General features: G+C 39.7%; 1 protein-coding gene across 1 annotated transcript in view; it reads left to right on the top strand.

Moving 5' to 3' along the window:
- The window catches only part of ATRX (ATRX chromatin remodeler), an 87,610-nt gene that overhangs the window by 45,098 nt on the left and 19,474 nt on the right, over nt 1-23,038 (top strand). Inside the window, exons 11-25 of the mRNA XM_081964191.1 lie at nt 588-718; nt 1,447-1,626; nt 4,203-4,296; nt 5,055-5,160; nt 6,819-6,998; nt 9,568-9,706; nt 10,069-10,178; nt 11,347-11,493; nt 11,663-11,840; nt 15,880-16,017; nt 16,844-17,019; nt 18,047-18,164; nt 19,685-19,815; nt 19,982-20,070; nt 20,189-20,361. Of these exons, the coding sequence (XP_081820317.1) occupies nt 588-718; nt 1,447-1,626; nt 4,203-4,296; nt 5,055-5,160; nt 6,819-6,998; nt 9,568-9,706; nt 10,069-10,178; nt 11,347-11,493; nt 11,663-11,840; nt 15,880-16,017; nt 16,844-17,019; nt 18,047-18,164; nt 19,685-19,815; nt 19,982-20,070; nt 20,189-20,361 (2,090 nt within the window). The remainder of the gene's footprint in view (nt 1-587; nt 719-1,446; nt 1,627-4,202; nt 4,297-5,054; nt 5,161-6,818; nt 6,999-9,567; nt 9,707-10,068; nt 10,179-11,346; nt 11,494-11,662; nt 11,841-15,879; nt 16,018-16,843; nt 17,020-18,046; nt 18,165-19,684; nt 19,816-19,981; nt 20,071-20,188; nt 20,362-23,038) is intronic.

Below are 23,038 nucleotides of genomic sequence, written 5' to 3' on the forward strand. Positions count from 1 at the left end.
AACATTGGTTAAGAGTTAAGTGACTCTACCTTCCCCATTTATGTTGTTGGTTAGAAGGTCGCAACAGGTGATCACGTGACCTTGGGGCATTGCAACTGTCAGGAATACGTGCTAGTTGACAAGCATCTGGATTTTGATCATGTGACCATGGGGGTGCTGCAGTGGTCATAAGTGGGGAAAACGGCCATAAGTTACTTTTTTCAGTGCCTTATAACTTGGAATGGTCACTAAACAATTGGGTGTAAGCCAAGGACTACTTGTACAGCAAACTAACCAGTTGATAAACTTTGAAAAGGTTTAACAACTCCTGCTTCCACAAGCAGATTGACACTCTAGAGCCGTGTTTCTCAACCTTGGCGACTTTTAAGTCCTGTGGACTTCAACTCCCAGAATCCCCCAGCCAGCTGGGGGATTCTGGGAGTTGAAGTCCACAGGACTTAAAGTCGCCACAGTTGAGAAACACGGCTCTAGACCAAATTCCGTGGCTGATGGCCACCTGTTGCTCAATTTGTTTAATAATGCTTGATCTGCTGATTGGTTGTTATTGGTGAACCAATGGAATGCACCTTTTTTGTTTTGCTTCAAAGAATTGCCAAGAAAATGCTTTTAGAAGAAATCAAAGCCAATCTTTCCTCAGAAGAGGATGCTTCTTCTGATGAAGAATCCAATGATGGGAAGAAAAAGAAAGGAAGGCGAGCCAAAAACAAAAACAACAGTGGTAAGACCCTGACAGAAAAACAAATATTTGAACGCATTTTCATATCAAAGTGTATTATAACAGTTCCTCAGTAGCGTACTATTTACTATAACCAGCCAAACATTAAATGGTAAATGAAGCTGAAATCTATTATTAGGTTAATTCCAAGATGCGATGTGGGGGGGGGGGAGGTTAACATATTGGCTGGCTTCATAGAAGGCTTGGAGGAATTCATAAAAACCATGGGAGTCAGTGGGGGTCTGCCTCTGAAGCCCCTCTTTCTGCCTGGAAACAAGTGGGCTTCCTTGGGCCGTTGCTTGGCCAGACTACTGGACTTGATAGAACAGCATTCTCACCCATTAGGTTCTGAATATGCCACTTAAACTTTGCCCTGAGGATTTTTATTTATCTGCAAAATCGAGTCTTTGGATTCCATGTTGCCTTCTCTCCTCAGCACCACTTTTCTAGTTCTTAAGAGCATCCCTCCCCGAATGGATGGAGCCCAAATATTCAACTGGATTGAGAGGTGGTTGGAGAAGGATAACCAAAAAGCTATTTTACCACTTAAATGTAACTTGCTTGGTTAACAATACTAGTAAAAATAATGATTTGTTCAGTGCTTGTTCCAGAGACTGTTATAATGCAGTCAATTCATTATTATATTGATATAAATCTGATATGATATAAATTAGAAAATATTGTGTATGTATGTATTTTTTAAATGTTTTTTTTTTGTTTTCCTGCAATAGGAGAGAATGAACAAGAAGATGAGTTTGACTCGGATTCAGATGCTGAAGAGGCCAAGAAACCTAGATACAGGCACCGTTTGTTAAGACACAAATTAACAATGAGTGATGGAGAGTCCGAGGAAGAGAAAAAGGGAAAATCTAAAGAGGCAAAAGACGTTAAACGCAGAAATAGGAGGAAGGGTATTAAGTCTGTTTATATTGATGTGTGTGCAGACTAACAAAAGCTTTGTTGGCTTAATTATTTTATTACACATTTATTGTTAATGATGCTTAATGAAATGCCCCTCATTTCTTCACAGCTGCTTTAAATATGGCCCAAGGGATTGAATATGTCTAGAACAATTTCTTTAATCACTAAATCTTATCGTTGTTTTCCTATTTCATTAAAAAAACACTCTTGTGGATAGTTTACAGGCGGTCCTCACTTAGTGACTATCCATTCAGGGACCATTTGAAGATATAATGGCACTGATCAAATGGTACTTACGGTAGACATCCCCAAAGATATGGCCATTGCAGCGCCCCTATGTGCCGCCATTTGGATTCTGGGCAGCCTGCCCAGATTTACAAGTGCAGCCCCCCCCCCCCCCCCCCAACCTCTTCCCTTATGGTTTCCCTGCCCTCCAGCCCCATTGGTTCTCCCTGCCTCTCCCAGCCGGTCTTTGCCCTCTTCTTCCTTCCCTTGCTGATGAGAGGCTCAGGGACCTCTGAAAGGTCTTCTAGTCCAACCATTCCATTTTGGCTGCTCCAACTTGTACACTTAATGGTTTAGACAGAATAGTCACATTTATAACTCGAGGGAGGCTTTTTTTCTCAAGTGAATCTGGATCAAGCCCATCGTGAAGCCATATATAAACATCATCCTGTGTCAGGGATTCTGTCTAAGACATATTTTGTCCTCGAGGTCCTTTCGTTCATAACACCCTCAGTTGGAGTCTATGCTGTTTTCAAGACCTTGCCTTTCTTTTTCTGCATCACTAAGAAATAAACCATAATGCCTTGCAGAAGGGGTTATTAGTGGCAATCAACTCTGTAAGAAGGCTATTAAAAGTATCAGTCCTTTCAGTCAGCGATTCTCTCTTTTATGTACCTGTGAGCAAAAAATATTCTAGGAACAGAATATTCTAAGAAATCCAGAATGTTCAGTTTCTCCTAAAGACCATGTCAATTTGGCTATTCTGGTGGTGGGCTAATAGCTTTATGGAAGTTCATCTTTAAAGCAGAAGGAATCTTTCAAGCTAGAGTCTAGAGTTTGAAAGCTGCCGGAGTAAGTAGGTTGGGGTCAGAGAAGGAAAACGTTGCAGAATCTGAGGTTTTCATACCTGATCAAATACACCATAATTCTTTGCCTTTCATCTGTAAGGTTAATTATTTTTTTCAATAGAATAAAAAGTTACATTCCCCCCCCCCCCCCCCCCCCCGTAGCCCTCTTAATGGACCAAGATAGTAGAGAGCACATTATAAGTTGTTTTTAAATGCCTCTAAAAAGGCATTTGGAAGAAATGTGTTACTGCAGATTTTTATTGCCAATTGGGAATCGGGCTAATTATTTCCATCCATTCATTTTGATTCATTGGGTGCCTCCCTACAATACCAAAAAGATTTGTTATTCTTGTCTTTTCAGATTAACAGACAAGCTTTCATGCCCTACAGCTCACATCTGATGCAACTCAGAAATGCTAATGCTTTGTTGTAAAATTGGCCAGTCTGCAAAGATAATACCAGGCTTTCTCTGATTGTTGGCTCCCATGTCTCTCCACCTAGATTGTTGTCCTTGGTGAATAAGGCATCCAAGAGCACATCCCAAGGACTAGTTTCTTTTGTCTTAAGAAAGTAGATCTCTTTTACTCATGGTTAGGTAGTCACTTGTCTCTCCTTCTTTTGTGATCCTCAGTTTTAGAATAGCTTTATCTTAGTTCTTGGGACAGAATTGGAGGGAGGCTCTATTAAGATGGTGAAAGAGATTTAAAGTGTTGGGACCTTTCACTTTGGAAAAGTTGGAAGAGAGAATCCATGGTTGGATGGCTAAAATGGAAACAAATCTTCCTTACAAATTCCAATCTTTCATTGTATTTGTATATATTTTTCAAAGTATTAATATTAGCACTTATTAATAATAGTTCCCAAGCAACATTGTGTATCAAAACTGCAAGACATTTCAGAGGCAAGCATTTTGGTGTCAAACTTGAAATGAGCTGTCCCAGTTTACCAGAAACATCGCACTGCTTTTCTAAGAACTCTTGAAGTATTTAAATGAAAAATATTGAATTCAGAATGCTTCTGGGATTAAAAAAAACAGTTGCAATAGTAAACTGGATTGGAGTAATTTTCAAACTTTGAAATTTTACATTTAAATCATCATGCAGATCGCAATTGTATATTAATTTTGCCTAATTTTTCACTTCAATTGTTTGACTTACATGTTTATTCCTCATCACTGTTGGAAGATCTGAGAGACCAAGTTAGGGACAGATAATTATGAAGAAAAACAGTGTGGTTGGCTAAGAGTCAACAACAAATTGATGGCACATAATTAATTGCAAATCAAATTTACAAATAATATAAATATTTCAATAGCATTTGTTTTACTAGGCAGATTTTTATGACAGGTTTGCATTTTTTACATCACAGCAGGATATAGTTTTCATTGTTTCTTGTTAACTTGATGTTACTTTGGGCTTCTGTTTAACTAATTGAGCTAACTTTTATGAAAATGTACTGTTTCTTGATACTTTTTAAATTGTTTTATCTTAAAGTGAGCAGTGAGGATTCCAGTAATTCAGAAGCCAATGAATCTGGTATTAGTGAAGAAGTGAGTGAATCTGAAGATGATCAACGTCCTAGAACAAGGTAGCATATTCTTTTGATGGCCGGTCTTAAGTCATATTTTGTTAGTGTTTAATAATATTGCAGAAAGATCTCTGCAGAAATCTATAGAGATAAAAACTATTAAAGCACTTCCCAACCCAGAAATTTTATTTCAAGGTTTTTTTAAAATCTTGCTTTAGCTATTAAAACCTGAATGCCAAATTCAGATTTATAATGCTGCTTTTTAAAGAGACAGAAACAAAACTCTATTTACCATCTGGAATGCTTTGGAATTATCATATGTGTTTGGTTCTTTTTTTAAAAAACAAGTCCAGTTTCTTAAAATCCAGGCACTTTTGCCTTTTTCTTTTATTAAAAAAAGATTAGCATCCAGTATACTTTTGTAGTTTTTGCCTGGTTTCACACATTACACAAAGCATGGAACATTTCTGGCTTGGGATGTTATAATAAGGTTTGTAAATCATGCTTTATTCTAGTGATGCAAACCAGCTAACAAAGCACTATTCAGTAAACCACTATTAAATTATAACTTAATGCAGCGTGAAAATCCCCTAACTGCACTCCTTCATTCTAAAATATTAATGCAGAAGAAACAAAAATTAACTGGATCATAAATAAAGAGGGAAAACTTCAGCCACATTTTCTTAAATAGTTTAGGCTGACTTGATTAGGAATAATGTATATATAATCTTGGAGGAAAATAAGAAAAAAAAACCCAGTGGTCAGTACAGTTAGCCAAGAATAATCCTTTTTAGAACAGTACCCCTTCAATTTTTTAGATCCGCCAAGAAAGCAGAATTAGAAGAAAATCAGAGGAGTTACAAACAGAAGAAGAAAAGGAGACGCATAAAAGTCCAGGAAGATTCATCTAGTGAAAACAATAAGGTAGTATCGCCTGGTTAGACCAGCATTTTGTTTTTGTTTTATTTTTTGTCTTTAAATATTCATAATTTTAAAAATCTTTTACAAATACCTTCCCAGCTATACAATGAGATGTTTTTGAAAGTACCGAAACTTTCCAAACAAGTTGGATATGGTAAGTGTCAGCCTTGCAAGATAGTGCAGATAGGAACCGCGACGGAAGAACTAAATATAAGCTCATATTAATTAATAGAATCTTGCAAATCTGAAAATAACATTTCTCCCTCATCACTTTTACTGCTCAAGAAATAGGGAGGGGTCCCTTTTGAGATGTTTCCCATACCCCTATTACTTCTATGGGCTCGATTGCCAGAATGTTCCCCTGGCTGTGGGACTTCCCACTTTTCCCCAAGGTCATTCCCACATGCCATTCCATCATAAGGATAGATGTTCTCGTTCAATTCCAACTCAAGTTGGGATTCTGGTTTTGAATTCTGGTTTTGAAGATTCATAAAACTGGAAACAGGTTTAGAGAAGAATAACAAGGTTGATCGGGGAAGTATAAATTAAGACCCCTGAGGAAGAGCAGCAAGTTTGGAGAAAAGGTGAGTGATGGGGAGATAATGGCATTCTTTAAAAAGAGACCAAAACCTCATCTTTGTCAGCCATGTAATAGAATAAAGGCGTTTAGTTTTTAAGAAGGTTATTATCAGAGAGAAAAATTCCCTGATTGTGTTTTTTTTAAGTGAGGATGGACTTCCCTTGACTAGATATACTCAAGGGGCAACTGAATAATTATCAGTCAGAAATCCCAAAAGTGTCCCCCCCCCCCCTCCCCTACCGCCCGAGGCATTGGGACTTTCTGGTTTTTTCCTTGAAGACGTTTTGCTTGTCATCCAAGAAGCTTCAGCTCTGATTGAATGGTGGAGAATGATGGGTCATTTAGTCAGAACTGAAGAAGCTTCTTGAATGAGGAGCGAAATGTCTTCAAGCAAAAACAAAGATAGTCCAGTTGCCTCTTGAAAAAGCAACTTTGGGACAACTATGACCTAGATGACTGAGAATCTCCATAGACATCAGTCAGGAATGCTTAAATTTGGACACAGTGGCTAAAGGGCCCCTGCCAGTTCTGAGGTTCTGTGTCCTAAACTCAGAGTAAGCTTTTATATCATGCAAAGCATCTGTTACATCCTATCCTCTGATATTAGCATTGTCATTTTCCATAGCTTTACTTTGGATTGGACAGATTATTCCAAATCCCACCAAATCCCACTTCAATGTGTGACAGTCATGGCAGTTTTAAAATTAAATTTAAAAATGTGCACCTATTGTTGTTCTTTTACTTCGCTCCTGCGTGTTTTATAATACAGTAAAGGGCTTTGGAAGTATAGGAAATCCCAAATCCAGTTGCGATATAATGGAAAGGAAATAGAAATTAGTCCTTGAGATCTCAATATATACACATGGGAAATGCTTACTGTACTATCTCAAGGCAAGTGATACCCTCTACACTCTGCCTGCGCTAAATACAAAAGTTTATGGAGTTTGATTAGCCAGTATTGGTATTTGGAATTATTAAACAATGAAAGGCAATAACAGTAAATTGTTTATCTTGTTGAAAGAGTGTTTTGTGTTTTATTTGAAATTATGATTAAGAATATATCTTTCTGCAACTTTTACAGAGCAATAGTGAAGATGACGATAATGATGATTCTAAATCTCCCGGAAAAGGCAGGAAAAAAATAAGGAGGATTATTAAAGATGATAAACTCAGAACAGAAACGCAAAATGCGTTGAAAGAAGAAGAGGAGAGAAGAAAACGGATCGCAGAAAGGGAGCGTGAAAGAGAGAAGCTCAGAGAAGTATTTATATGTGTTTTTTTTAAATTGGGATATTACCAGGATTTTTAAACAAGTGTTGAGGAAAGGCAAAACTTGCTAAAAGTTGCTAAAAGAGAACTGTAAGAGAAATATGTTTGATAGTCAGTGCTTTGTTTTATGTAATTTTGCTGTTGAAAGCATTTTTCTTGAACATAATTGTTTTCATTGCAAAAGTACTTCACAAGCAAGGTGTTTGAAAATAAGATTGCTTTTCTTAAATCAACATATAAGACATATGCAGAACCCCGATTTTCTCTTATTAATGTATTCATTTAAGACTTTTGCCCTGCTTTCATATTTCATATTTTGTTTTTATTAGTGTAGTTTTAACAGCACTAAATTGCCTTGACAGTTGTGGTTGGAATGAACGGCAAGGTCCTCAGTTTGAAAAGCTCTGGCTGGATTTAGTTGAAAGCATGTGGATAACCAGATAATGATAATAGTAGAGGTTGATAAAAAGGACCAAGATTTAGCAAGATTTTTTAACTACAGGAAGTCCTTGTTTAGGGATCTTCCACGGCTACAGCAGTGATCAAAAAGAAAGGAGCTTTATGAGCAATCCTTGCATTTATCCCAGGACTGTAATTCAAAAGAAGCTGAAGTAAGTTCATAAGCACAGTCCTTGTTCCAGTTAACAACCACTTCACTTTATGACTGAGTTGCTGGTCCTAATTGTCATCACTAAATGAGGATTACCTGTAATTTGAAGCATCCATTCTGCTGGTATCCGAAAAACTATAAAAGGTGGCAGGCAGTGGTGGGATTCAAATAATTTAACAACCAGTTCTGTGCCCTAATGACAAGCTAGGTAGGCACGGCTGCGGGGGAGGGGGGTGTCATGTGATTGTGGGTGTGGCCAACCCAAGTCACTCACATCAATGGGCACTCTGCCTTAGCTGTGACAATGTAATAAGGATTAACCAGAGAAGCAGTTTCTGTAAACAGGGCAATCAAGATTAGGCTAGAAACAACACCAGAATGTTTCCTTCCTGCCTGCCTTCCTTACAGGATTAGCCCTGTAAAGTGGGAAAAACACAAAATGAGATTTCTTCCAACAACCGGTTCTCCAAACTGCTTAGAAAGTTAACAACCAGTTATCCCGAATAGGTGCGAACTGGCTGAATCCCAGCACTGGTGGCAGGGCACATTAGACTTCCGAGTTACGCTGATAATATGTTAGTTTATTGGCTACATGCAACAACCTTAAATGGGACTAGCAACTTTGTTGCAAAGCATTGTGTACATTGTAAAACATCACGTGACCACTCTAGACTTACAATGTTGGTTCTGCTGCGGTTGTTAAGTGAGTCACCTGTGGTCATTAAATAAGACCACATGACCATGACTTACAATTTTACTGCCAGTTTTTCCATTGACTTTGCTTGTTGGAAGCCAGCTGTGAATTTCACAAATGTGTTACGTCATAAATGTGTGCCAGTTGTGAATACTGAAGTTCCCCAGTATTGGTATAGCTGTGAGTCTGTTGGAATTAAATCCCCTGTCCCCAAGCATTTACTTACTTACTTACTTACTTACTTACTTACTTACTTACTTACTTACTTACTTAAGTGAAATGTTAAGAGATTCAGGAACAAATGTTTTTCAAGGAAATATCCTATGTTGACAGCTTCATCACTAAATAAACCACCAAAACATTTAACCCATTGTTTGGGAGCATCAGATCTACAGAGAAATCTTTATTGAAAGCAGGTGAAATAAAGTGCTAGGATATAAATAATACTTTTTCTTCTTTTATAATTTGGGCAGTTAATTCTTAATTTTCTTCCTTAGCTTTTGCCCTTTTCTTAGTAGAGTTTTATAATTCCACACATGCCACCTCCAGAACTGTCCCTTGAGAACTTCTGGAACATGAGGCTTTATTTACTTTATAGTTTTGAAGAAAAAAAAAAATCCTCCTGGCCATGGCACACCCTCTGTCAAACCAGGATTCTGTGCTATGCACTGGGCATGATGCTGCCTGCTGTTTAGGTTCAGCAATATCCTTCCAAAGTTAATAATATTCCATATGTTCTCAGATTTGTATCTGCAATATTCCATAGCACTTCAGTTTGAAGCTAGTAAAAACAGAAATTAATGACAAATAGATTTCTAAACTTCCAATAAAGACAGATAAATGCACACAAGATTTCGACTGATTGCCCACTAATCAAGCATATTTTGTTATAGTTCTCTGAGGCACCTATTTTATTTTGGCTTGTCGGATTTTTGGCAACTTAAGTACAAAATGTTTTTTTCTATCTTAAATCGTCATATGTGCATAGACTTAAATGTATTTATTTGCTATGGATGTGTTTAACAACTCCAAGCGTGCAGAAAGTGCAATGCAATCCCCGCTGATAATTTAAAAGGGGGAGCCCTTGTCTGGGAATATGTCCCATTGAATTGCCTTGTAAGCTCTTCTCCAATTTAAATGCAACCTGAAAAAAAGACCTCCGTTTGGCTGTAGCTCTCGATGTATATTTGCCTTCAGTGTAACTTGAATGTTGAACATATTGAATTAAATGCACGCATCCCCCCAAAATCTTTCCAGGTAATAGAACTAGAAGACGCACCGTTGAAATGTCCAATTACAACTAAGCTGGTTTTAGATGAAGATGAAGAAACCAAAGAACCATTAGTGCAAGTTCATCCAAGCATAGTGACAAAACTTAAACCTCATCAAGTAGATGGTAAGATGGCATGACAATTTTTATTTAATAATGCTAGATTTAGAAGATGTATGCTTTGAATCGATTGGGTTAGAGCCACATTAGAGTGTTCGGTGGGGTCCTTGGTGCTCTGAGCTTGGTGGCTTTCTTGCACACATTTCATAAGTAAACAAGGAATCACCAGTGCATGGATTATGTCACCTAGTTTGGCAATGAAACGTCTGCAAGAAAACCACCAAGCTCAGAGCACCAAGGTCCCCAACCCTGAGCTACGAATATTGTCTTCTGTTGATTACAGTGTTCTATTATAGCTATTGCACTTCAGAGCAAAAATAAGTTCACTGTTAAATTTTAAAAGATCTTTTAAAAAACCTTTCTCCTAGGTGTTCAGTTTATGTGGGATTGCTGTTGTGAATCTCTGAAAAAAACCAAGAAATCTTCAGGCTCTGGATGCATTTTGGCGCACTGTATGGGTCTGGGAAAGACCTTGCAGGTATGTTTAAGGATTGGTTGGTTAAGATGGGCCTTGCCTCCTCCAGCTTCTTCCAGTAAAAGAGAATCATGTCTTGTGAAAACTGGTAAAACATGTCTAAGTTACCTAATGCATGTCCTTCCTTCTGTTATATATAATTCCTGGAGAGAAGAATGAATAGCTTAGGTACCTTTACTACACTTTCTTCAGGAATTCAATCTGTAGGACTGGAATTCACTTCTCAAAAGAACACTGTGGGATAAGTTGAAAGAATGACCCATCAGGTTGCTTAATTAAATTCTTGTTGGGCTTGAATTTGAACATTTGACTCCGCAGTGCTGGTCAGAACATCTGTCAGTTACATCCAAAGAGCTAGCTTCAACTACTTTTGAAAGTCATTCCTTCTGCATCAAATCCTTTCTGATTTGAAAACATGGGAAGGGGGTGCTTGTGATCACAGAAGGAGAAAAATAGCAGATAATAGACACACAACAAAGATCCGGTTTCATGTCATGGTTAAGGCTTGAAGCTAGGAGCCAGGAGATTGGAAACTACTCCTGCTTTAGCCACAAAGCTGTCTGGGTGACCATGGGCCAGTCACTCTGTTTCAGCCCTAAGGAGTGGACAATGGCAAACAACTTCAGAACAATTTTGCCAAGAAAACTGCAGGGTCTTGTCTAGGCAGTTACATGATATATATAGCAAATACACACACACACGCACGCATCCCCCCCTTACATATACATGCATACATATACTATATATGTATGTATGTATATATGTATACACATACATACAGGGTTAAAAGCATTTCTAAGGAACATATATTCCCTTTCTCAGTAACTTCCTTAGGAACCAGACCTTGTTCATTCCTATACTAAAACATAGTGTATTTGAGTTAGTGTGCTGCATACAACTTATGGTACCTAAAAATACTTAAGGTCAAGAAAAATGGAAAGACGATAAAACCAGTTGGCTATTGGTTAGAAACTATAGTAAGTGTTCATAGCAAATTAAAGTATGAAGAAAGTTGTTCACTGACACGAAGTACATCAAAATATTCTTTTGTGTTAAAAAATAATAATTCATGATCTGTCTCCTATTTTTTGTTTTTGTTTTTTAAAAAAAAGGAATTTTCCCCCAGGTGCAGTTTTGTTCTAATGCTGATTTTCCTGCCTTTCTTTTGAAGGTAGTTAGTTTCCTTCATACCATTTTGCTTTGCGACAAACTGGATTTCAGAACTGCCCTTGTTGTGTGTCCGTTGAACACAGCCCTCAACTGGGTGAATGAATTTGAAAAATGGCAAGAAGGCCTAGAAGACGATGAGAAACTTGAGGTATTCAGTGTGTAACATGGATAGGTGGAGATTATTTCTGCATCCAGGAACAGTAAATTCAGTGTTTAGAAGTATGAACTTCTTGGCTTTGAGTATATGTGGAAAGCACATTACAAATTACATGTTGACTTTAAAAAATAAAACTCACTTATTTGCTTGTTTCCCCAAGGTCTCTGAACTAGCAACGGTGAAACGCCCTCAAGAGAGGAGCTACATGTTGCAAAGGTGGCAGGATGAAGGAGGTGTCATGATCATAGGCTATGAAATGTATCGTAACCTTGCACAAGGGAGGAATGTGAAGAGCAGAAAACTGAAGGAAATATTTAACAAATCATTGGTTGATCCTGGTAAGCCAAAACACTGCAGATCCTTCCTTCTGTGACAAGTAAGCAAGTCATGTAGAGAAGATGATGTTCTTGAGTAGAGAGATGCCCCATTCTATATGCAAAGCAATGTACAGGAGAATGCGGGTTACGGCATAACCACTCTTCAAACTGGACAAAGAAACAGCAGTAACCAGAAAGAAGCCTTTCTGTAGGAAAAGGACTGATAACATGATTGGTGAATGGTAAAACTGTGGTATTATACACTCTCTACCACCACCACCCCCAAAGAAAGAAAAAAAAAGGAAGGAAGGAAGGAAGGAAGGAAGGAAGGAAGGAAGGAAGGAAGGAAGGAAGGAAGGAAGAAAAATAGTGTCTGGTAGTTGTTGTAAGTCAGAAGCTCCAGTTAATTGTTTTAGCAATTGGTCCCCAATGCGGCAGGGACTGCATTCTGGGCCCTCTGCAGTTCACCTGTGCTATATTCTTGCTTCATGAGCTGCACTAGCTTCCAGTTATCTTGAAAGCACAAGGGATCTGCAGATCACCTCTCCCTGAAGGTATCTGCCCAACCCTCTAGGTTCCATCCAATGTTGTCAAATAGTAGGACCTCAGAGGTAGGTTTTCTGGCCCTTTGGAATAGGCATCAGGTAAGCACTGAACAGCATCCTCTGCCTGGCATTGGATAGAGAGAGACAATTGAATACCATTAGTGTATCTTTGCTCCTAGACGTCATGCCACTAAATAACTTTACCCAACAGTTTCATGGAGATGTTAAATAGAAGTGAGAGATCCAAGTTCTGAGGCACCCCCTTTTATATTGCTCGTCTCTGCCATTTAAGGGGCATGCAGCTGGATCTCTCTGCCCCAGCACTGATTGATACTGGCCATAAAGGCAGGAGGGGAAGCACTGCAAAATGCCCCCTCCCGCACTTTCAACCCTCAAAGCTGGCCTGGAAGAATAGTATAGTTAAGGGTATTGAATGCCATAGAGAGACCCCAGAGGGTCAGGCTGGACATAGAACCAATGCTGCCTTGACACTGTGGCTCTCTGGGAATCCTGACAGAATTAGGTCTAATCTCTCACAGCCTCTGAAGCTGCTTGCCCGCCACTATCTCAACAACCTTCCCTAGCAAAACAAGAGTGGGGGATAGAATGGAAATTATCCAAAATGATTAGGTCCAGTTATGACCTCTTGAGAGGGTGTGTTGTTTTTCTTTTGGCGTGAATCCATGCGCGATTGACAACTCTTGGGACTTTACTGTCGGTTGCATCCAGCTTCCCTAGATGCAGTTGCAATTCTCCATCTGAATTTGTAGAGGCTGCAGAGAATAAAGGCAGCTAAGCAGTTAGTTGAAGTAATCCCGCATGTCCATTTGAGGTCCTGAGCAAGGATTCTGTGCAATTTGTGAGTAAGAAAGGTGAAAATTCAGTGAGACCTGGATGTAGGCAAGTGGCATTCCAAGCAATTTCCCTCCCTTCCAATTTGCAATATGGAGATGACGAATCAACACCCCAATTGGAATCTCCCCTTCCAGACCCTGCCCAGCCTTTTCTGGTGGAGAACCAGGCTTGGCCTTGGAGTAGCACCCAGGAGAGGTAGGGCTTCAGAATGGAACTAGGATGAAAAAAAACCCTAAATTAACATAATATGAAGTCCATCCAGATGCGTTGAAAACAACTGGTAGAAAGTGTGTGCGGGCACACACACACTTAGGCTTTGGGGGCAGCCCTCGGATCTACTGTGAACCTTTTGTATAAGATTCGTGCCTTGTGTCTTTCTGTGCTTCTTTCAGCAGTCTGTTTTCTGAGAGGTCATACCTGTTGATCTATTTGATGGCTTTATACCGGTAGTTCTTACTTAATGATCATTTGTTCATCAAGCATTCAAAGTTATGGCAACACAACTGAACAAATAGTACTTAATGGTCCCTGACGTTTTGGCTGTTACCGTCCCCTTGTGATGATGTGATCAAAATCTGGGCACTTGACAGCTCACCCACACTTAGGACCCACACCTGTCCGTTCCCCCTTCCTTCATCTCTGCCCTTTTAGCCTCTCTGTCCAGCAACAAATAGTGTGAGCCCTTCTTCCAATGCTTTGGCAGTCTTCTGGGGCCTTCTGGAACCTTGGGTGATTCTCGTGATCACAAGAAAGAGGCACATTTTTTGGAGAGAGTTATGAGCAGCCTGGGGAAAAAGGCCTGGAGCAGCCATTGGTTAGGCCAGGCTAGGCACATTTGGTCAGCAGCAGGCGGATGAGAGAGAAATCCAGGGATTGAGGAGCACAGGATGGGTGGTGGTGGTGGTGGTGGTGGATGGGCTTGGTGATTGGGGGCTGGCCACTGTGTAGGGCTGGAGGTGGCACTCTGCAACAATGGGGGAAGGGGCATCCGTTTGAGACTGCTGTCATTTCCATCTCTAGCTGAGCCTCAAGGTCACCATTGCAAAGGAATGCCACTGTGCAAAACGGCCTGGGGAGGGGAGGACACAGGTGGGGAGGGGAGCTGAAGTGTAGGCAATCCCTTGCCATACCTGAGTCAGGGTGGATCCTCACTTAATGACCTGCAGGATTCGGTCAACAACTGCAACTGCTTCTGCCACGATTGCCATTGCTAAACGAGGCAGTCAAATGACATCATGCTTTACAACCACGTCAGTTAACTGTAAGGTTTCAGTCCTGGCTACCGTTGTAACACGAGAACTACCTATATTTACATTATTCCATTATAAGCCTCAATTTGTATAATTGAGTAGGCACCTGTCGTTCCCTTTTTAAGGGCCCTTGAATGGTTCCTTTTCAAGCATTCGTAAAATTTGCTACCCAACTACTTCTTTAAAGGAGATTATGAAGATGCCGGATATGTAGGGAGATTTTCTTTTAATCAGCCAAAAGGGAGAAAAGCTAATTGCAAGGCTGGCCAGTTAATGGTGATTGTTGCCATCTTGATAACTTCCTTGTGTGCCAATACTGCTATGAATCAGTCATTACGTCATACTCAACTTTTATTTCCAGTTAACAGTAGATGGTGCTGTGATCTGGGTTTATACAAAACGTTGAAAAACTTTACTTCAGAAAACCTGTGCATATATATATATATATATATATTGGTGAAACATTTTCGTAAGAATGAACAGAGAATATTTTATCACGTATCAAATTTGTTTCCTGTATATGTCTAATCAATTAGTTGTTGTCCATGTTCTTAAATTCTAGGGAATTCAATGCTCCATGACTCTGCATTTCTGATATTTAAAATATAGAAAGTGCATTGTCCTTGATGACAAGTAAAAGAGTAGTATTGTGGGATACTTGGTGCTTTCTGAGCTTGGTTGTTTTCTTATAGATGTTTCATTACCCAACAAAGCTACCACTGATGATGTTACCTAGTTTGGTAATGAAATGTCTGCAGGAAAACAACCAAGTTCAGAGAGCACCAAGGACCCTTCAGTTCAAACCTGAGCTACACGTATTATCTTATATTGGTAAAAGTGCAATATGTTTTCCTAGTTGGGCAGTTAACTTGCCAGAGTTAGACAATAGCTTGAATTCAGTTTGGAAGAGATTTAAGATCTTACGAGAATGTAGACTCAACATAGGTTTCCAGCTTTTTAAAGCGGCTGCATCATTCTCCTAAAAGTGCTGAACTGTAATTCCTTTAGTAAATTTCAAGCCTATGTGGCTACTGTGCATTATATGAATCCTCTCTTCCAAAGTAAATCCAAAGTAATGGCATCGCCCTGTCTGCCTATTTTTGAGAGAATCCATGTAAGAAACCATTCAAAAGTGTACATACAGTAAAAATGCTACATGTACAGAATACATTTTTGTCATGGAAAACCCTTTTCAAGATCCCGCTCAGCATGATGAGCAGGTCAGCAGCACAGGTTGCGCATGTATTTATATTGCATGGAGGGCTATGAATACCAGTTTAGAGTAAATTGTTGGGTAAACGATCTGCCCCTGGCAGAAAATGTGGAGTTACTTATCTCCTCCATGACTTGGCATTAATGAGTGTCCCATACTTCACAGATGTCTCTGAGATGCTCCTTCTGTAATTTCAGGCCCAGATTTTGTTATCTGTGATGAAGGACATATACTGAAAAATGAAGCTTCCGCTGTTTCTAAAGCTATGAATTCTATCAGATCCAGGAGAAGGATAATTCTTACAGGAACCCCTTTGCAAAACAATCTCATAGAATGTAAGTACATTTTAAGAGGGAGCCAAACATGTGTTTTGTATCTTTGCAGATTCAGTGAAAATAAAATAGTTCTGCTAATACGGAATAACCACACATCTTTGGTTTTCTCCTCACTGCTGATCCTTAAATATATTCAGTTTGATTATTCAACAAACATCTGCATTTATTATTGTAAATCTATGCACACTGTTTCCACGCTTACTAAATACATTTTTGCTGGTGCTCTCCTTGAATTTCTTCCCTCCCTGTTATTTGTGTAATGAGGCGTGACAATTTTAATACGATTGTGTCAAAAAAGAAACCTCATACAAGGATAGGACTGCAAGGCTCGGCCTGCAGGGATGGCAGCAGACATGTCTTGCATCATGTTTTTTTTTAAAAAAAACAGTCAGACACCTGGCTCAGTTGTTCACCAATTCTGCTGCTGCTTCTGGAAAAGAATATCTTGCGTTTCAAAACATGGCATCCGTGTTAGTTGACAGCAAGACTTCAGCAGGCTTTCCCTGGCTGACTATGGCATGCTAAATGGCAGGATGCTGGAAAGGGCTGTGCATCAGGCATTGGGCACATTACTGCACAGATTGGGAGCAAGGCTCTAGCCTGATCCCCAATTTGAACTAATAGTCCTTTTCTTTTAAAACATAGAACAGCCTGAACCTGTTTCCAAACATTTCTTTATTTTAAATATTTATAAGTTGCCTTTCTGGACCAAGGCCACCCACCTAGAGAAGGCCTCAGTGAATATATACTTGTCTATCTTTATTAAAGACTTAAAACAAGATTACTCTGCTGAAAGGAGCTAAAAGTTACATTTTCCCTTCCTCAGATCACTGCATGGTTAATTTCATCAAGGAGAATTTACTTGGATCAGTTAAGGAGTTCCGAAATCGATTTATAAACCCCATCCAGAACGGCCAGTGTGCTGATTCCACTCTAGTAGATGTGAGGGTGATGAAAAAGCGGGCACATATCTTGTATGAAATGCTAGCTGGATGCGTTCAGGTGTGTGGATTTTGATTTGTGTTATTTTGTTCCATTGTGAAAGTTTGAAAATTCCTTACATCTGAAAATGAAACTTGGAGAGTTTTGACACTCTCCTGTCCACTGAAGTTGTACCTTTCTCTTAACAAGCAATCCATTACTCCTGATTAACAAGAAAGAAAATATTTTAAAAGCTTTGATTTGCCCACAGCCACTTGATTATTTTTCTTTTATTTTGAAATGTAAACCCCACCAGGCACAGGCACTCAGGGTGGCCTGCAATTACTGGATAATATCTATGGAAGATAATTTGGGGCAGAACTTTTAATCTTTTTAGACTTGTGACCCACATTTCACCCCAAGCTGTGACGTGGGAGTCTCTTAACCTTTTAATTTTTTCCCCTCCTTGTTTATTTGTGTTTCTACTGTCTCCTTCCCTCCCCTTTTAAAAATCTTTTGCAAAAAATGGCGATAACTTAATGGTGTACGTCAGTTGTAAACAGGCAGTGTAAGGCTCATTACTATAGTTGCATATCAGCACGATGCTGAAGTGGAGCTGTGAGCTTTTCCTTTCCTTCTCCAGTGCAGGAGAGTGCGTACTTATGGGTCTTCACCTGCATAAACTGTGATTACTCTTATCTTCAAATGTTCATTTGAAACAGACTATGCTTATAAAGTTTGTGCCATAAAGCTATATTTAAAATAACCACTGGCACGATGAAATTAATTAAACAAAAAAAAGTGTGAACATTTTGAAACTTTTCCCTATGGAATACCAAGTCTCTTCCTCTTAGCACTAGGTCTGAATCAAGCCAGTGCATCTCCCTGACCTCTGACCCAGGGTCATTCCATCGTAGAGAGAGGGTTCTGTGAAGGGAAGGAGAGTGCTGAAGAATCTCACTGCTTAGAATCCTAATCTTTTTTCTCTAAGCATTTTAGTTGTTCCCTGTATTTTAAATTACAAAGTTTATTGACTCACGGTTGGTACTCTGATGCTCGAATGATGCCATAGCACTATTTAGCTTCTCTTTTTCCGATCTAATTGCAGAGGAAAGATTATACAGCATTGACCAAGTTCCTGCCACCAAAACACGAGTATGTCCTAGCTATTAGAATGACTCCCATTCAGTGTAAACTATACCAGTACTACCTGGATCACTTAACAGGTAAGGATAATTCACTGCTTAATTGTAAAAGAAAACAAAAAAAAGAACCAGAGGTTATTTCGATATGGAGTAGGCAAAGCTGAACTGCAGTGTGGGGTTAATTCTTTTTTTTTTTACCTTGATGAAGATGATTAAGGATGGTTCAGGTAATCTTGTTGACTTGGTATTCAGGGAGAATGAGAATCTCCTTATATAGCTTGGTGGCACATTGGCAACTGAAGTGTTGGTTGCTGCAAAGTCTGTAGCAGAACTAGAAGAGAGAACAGCCATAGAGCTGGGACATTTTCTTCCCTACAAGAAAAAGCTTGGAAAAGTGTATTTGAGAAGAGGCAGAGGTAAATTGGGCAGGGTGCAGAGAAAGGAAAGTTTTCTCCCTTTCTCCAAACCTTCCGGGGTCATAAAGGGACATAGTGGCTAAGATGCTGAACTTGTCGACGAGAAAGCCGTCAATTCGGCTGTTCGAATCCCTAGCTCCGCATAATGGAGTGAGCTCCCGTTACTTGTCCCAGCTTCTGCCAACCTAGCAGTTCAGTTCAAAAGCATGTAAAAATGCAAGTAGAAAAATAGAGACCAGTTTGGTGGGAAGGTAACAGTGTTCCGTGTGCCTTCACCATTGAGTCATGCTGGCCACATGACCACGGAGACGTCTTTGGACAGTGCTGGCTCTTTGGCTTTGAAACGGAGAAGAGCACTGCCCCTTAGAGTTGAAAATGACTAGCACATATGTGTGAGGGAAACTTTTAGCTTTTACCTTACCGGGGTCATCCATCGAAGTGGATTGGGAGAAGACATCGGAACAGGCCAAAAGAGCATTTCACATAGCAGCACAGAATTAATTTATACAGTTTCTCTCCATAAGACATGGTGATGGACACAGGCTTCCATATTGGCTTCCCTGACTTTAAAGGGAGATTGGATAAATTCCTGTGTGACAGGTATAGTGCCAAGTATAAGTATTAGTTAAAACTTTTAATTATTCAAATGTACTTAAATTTTGGAAATTTTAATGGGTTTTGAATTTCCTTGACTATTTTAATTTCAGGGGACATTGAGGTTGAATGATAGAACTATACTCTTAAAAGTATATACTCTATACTATACTCTACAGTTGTCTGTCATTAGCATTGCATGTAAAAAGTTATTGAAATATGATTTGAAATAGACATTAAGGCCTTATGAGGAAAAATATTGTGAATTTGTTTTTTAAAATGGGATTTCTAACATATTAATAAAAATGCAGTTTGCATGTGCAAATGACATATGCCTATAAATAATGTAGATTGCCAAACCTGTAAAACAAGATGAATGATTAATTTTTAGCAATTTTAAGAAAGAAAAAAAATACTGATTCAATTGCTGGAATTATCTGATTTCTGGTAGGAGTGTTGCCCTGGGAGAAGCCTCTCTTACAAATGGCTAGGAAAAAGAAAGTGAATTCCTGAGGCATTGCATAAAAGTGAGTTGATTCTGCTAAAGTTCAATCAATCTGTTTCAAGTATGTAATTGAACTCCGTTGTCAGGTGTCGGCAACAGCAGCGAAGGTGGAAGAGGCAAAGCTGGAGCTAAACTCTTCCAAGATTTCCAGATGTTAAGCAGAATCTGGACTCATCCTTGGTGTTTGCAGCTGGATTATATTAGCAAGGAAAACAAGGTAATCCACTTCTCTCTGTCTTTGCCTGCAGTTAGACAATTCTAGGAAGCTTCATTTTTTTGATAACTGGTTCCATACTTTTTTCTATTTCTGTGTGCTTTAATTTGTGTTCTGAAAGTTTGAAAGAAGGATGGCTGTGCTTAATAAGAACGCCTGATCTTTTCAGGGCTATTTCGATGAAGACAGTCTTGATGACTTCATAGTTTCTGATTCTGAAGAAACGTCAATGAGCTTAAGCTCTGAGGAAGATACTAAGTAAGTTGAGTTGGTCCTCTGAAACGGTCAATCCATTGATTATTGGAATTGCATGTGAAAACAGCTGGGAATAAAATGAGTGTGACTGAAGTGTTTTCAATTTGAAATATATTTTTAGAAAGAAGAAAGCAAAGGGCAAGAAATCCAAGAAAGACAGTAGTTCCAGCGGGAGTGGGAGCGACAATGATGTAGAAGTGATTAAAGTCTGGAATTCAAGATCTCGGGGAGGTGGAGAAGGAACCGTAGAAGAGCCAATCAACAACCCTCCCGTCATTTTAAAGGCAGAGGAAGGTAAGCCAGATTTTTAAAGGATGTGGAGGGCTTTTTGTAGTGGGCACTCAAGGGCAGCGAAGCCCATCATTCCAGCTGCCCTGCGCTTATCATGGTTTTGTGCCCCAGCAGTACTGCTTTCACTCCTTTTTCTGCCCCTCAAAGTTTACTAGTGGGGTGCTTAACCTGGGGACTGCAGATCCTTGAGAGCTGAGGTTAGTTTTCAGGGGTTTTGTGGATGGGGTGGGGATTACAAATTTATTTTCACTAATCTCTAACAGAGATTTAGTTTATTTTGTTTTTGCTTTAATGGATTAATAAAGAAATCCATATATTACTGTAGCCCAGGGCAGTGATGGTATCCTGTTTTCTTCACTATCGGTTCGGTAGTGAGAGCATGCACGTCTGGGTATGCACAGAACCTTTTGCGCATGTGCAGAAGGTCCTTGATGACGTTTGGGTGGGTGGGCGGAGCCTTGCACCACCGCCATTGCCGGTTTGCCTGAACCGGTATGAACCGGCAGCATACCGCTTCTGGACCAGGGGTGTCAAACCTGGACCAGGGGTGTCAAACCTGGACCAGGGTTGTCCAGGGGCTGGTCTGGAAATATCAAAGGACCGGCCCACGGTGCCTCTGGTGGCTAAAATGGACTGCATGTGCCCCCCTTCCCCCATTTTTACCCTCCATGGCCTCCTGCAGCATTCTGCTGGCCAAAAAAGGCCCCAAAAGTGAGCTGAAAACGGTCCCCAAAACAGCCTGAAAAGGGCCCCAAAAACGGGCCTGGAAAATGGGCTGAAAAACGGGCCATGGAGGTAAAAATGAGGCACAGGGTGGCTGCGCACAGACACCCCCCCCCCCCCGTGTGCCCCATTTTGGCTGGTAGGGTGCTGCAGGAGGCAACTGTCCCACCACCCACCCGCCCTGGCCCACAGAGTAGAACTATAAAACTGATCCAGCCCTCTAAGAAATCCAGTTTGACACCCCTGCTGTAAATAACTCTTTACATGAATGTTTAAACACATCTTTCTGGGAAAAATGGGGAGGCTTCACCATACATGTTTTAAAGAGTCAAGAATGAACTACGTGTAATATATTTGATAAGAAAATGTGACTTCTATTTTTAATTTTTTTCTATATTCTAAACCACAATGGACCCCAAAGGTAGTTTTCATTTGAAAAAAAAAATCAAAACAAGTGAATTTGTAAAGCATAACTTTTAATCAGCCCAATGTTTTGTTTCTTAGAAGGAAATCCCAAAATTGGGATAAATAACAGGAGAAGTAGTGGAAGTGTACTGTACTATTCTGAAAGCTCAGAATTTAATATCCCAAAGTTAATGTGGTGTCAGACTTAAAAGGCATGAAGATAGCGAGAGAAAAATCAGGGTAAATGACAGGAAGTGTAGTGAAAGTGCATCGTTATTTGTCAACAAGCTCAGGATTGAGGTGCCACCTGATTTTAAGGGACTGGAGGCATGAAGATGGTGAGAAACTGATTTGGACATGAGTCGTTCTGGTAGCTGGGCACAAAGAAGGAACCCTTGAAGGCAGCTTGGAAACCACAGTTGGTAAATTGCCTGCGTTGAAACAATTTCTCTTGATGTGGCTTTTTGAATACAATTTTAGATAGTTGAAAGCAGCACTGTCAGTTTTCTTTGCTCGTGCTAGCAAAATGAAAATGTGACCTCCCCTCTATTTAACTTGTCTTCTCTGAAGCAGTAACTAAAGCAAAAAGATGTAAATACGTATTTTCTTTTTCTGAAGTATATTATTGTAAGGTGATGGGGTCATTTGTTTAAATGTTCCACTTCCCCAATGGACACAGCACTCAGCAAATTTGTTCTGTGTGTGGAAACACCTGTAAAATACTACAAGGAGAAATTCCCATGGAAATAAATGCTGCTGTGATTAATAGTAAAATTGATGTTCCAGAAGGAAGAAAGTTTGTTCTGTATTTAAAATAAATCATTCTCTATATAATGCACTAATGAAATGAAGATTAAAGCCACAGACTTATTCTGTCTAAAGAATGTAAGTGACATAAATGAAGATAACATTGGAATCTAACAGAATGTTGTAAGACTGTAGACCAGGGGTGTCCAAACTTGGGAACTTTAAGACTTGTGGACTTCAACTCCCAGAATTCCCCAGCCAGCCATGCTGGCTGGGGAATTCTGGGAGTTGAAGTCCACAAGTCTTAAAGTTCCCAAGTTTGGACACCCCTGCTGTAGACCCTCTTATGTATGCCAGCTTCTCCAACCCTGGGTCTTCTTCCTGTTCAATAGTGGGATACCCTAGCCTTGACCTTTGCTTTTAGGAAAGAAAACCATCACGACCATGCCCAGGGCCTGAAGCGTTTGTAGAGCTCTTGCATACGACCCGTCTAGTATTCTGTAAGGATTTTCCAGTACTAAAAATGCCATGCGGGCTCCTGAAGGACAAAAAATATATTGGTAATTTGCCTGTAGCAAAATTTCTTCATACACTACAATAAGGAAAAGTATAACCTCCTTCCTTTCCTTAAATGCCTTCTTAAATGCCCCTTCATGCAAATGATATCTCTGCTCATTGGTTCTACTAGACTATTTCATTTCCTCAAAGCACTAGGAGATCTCCCAGTTTATCCAATGACCAGAAGACCCATTTGCATAGGGCATATTTGGAAAAGGAGGAAGAATGAAAAGATCTCATTTAAAAC

This window comes from Natrix helvetica (genome assembly GCF_964273705.1).
Source record: "Natrix helvetica genome assembly, chromosome: 11".
Lineage (NCBI taxonomy): Eukaryota > Metazoa > Chordata > Lepidosauria > Squamata > Natricidae > Natrix > Natrix helvetica.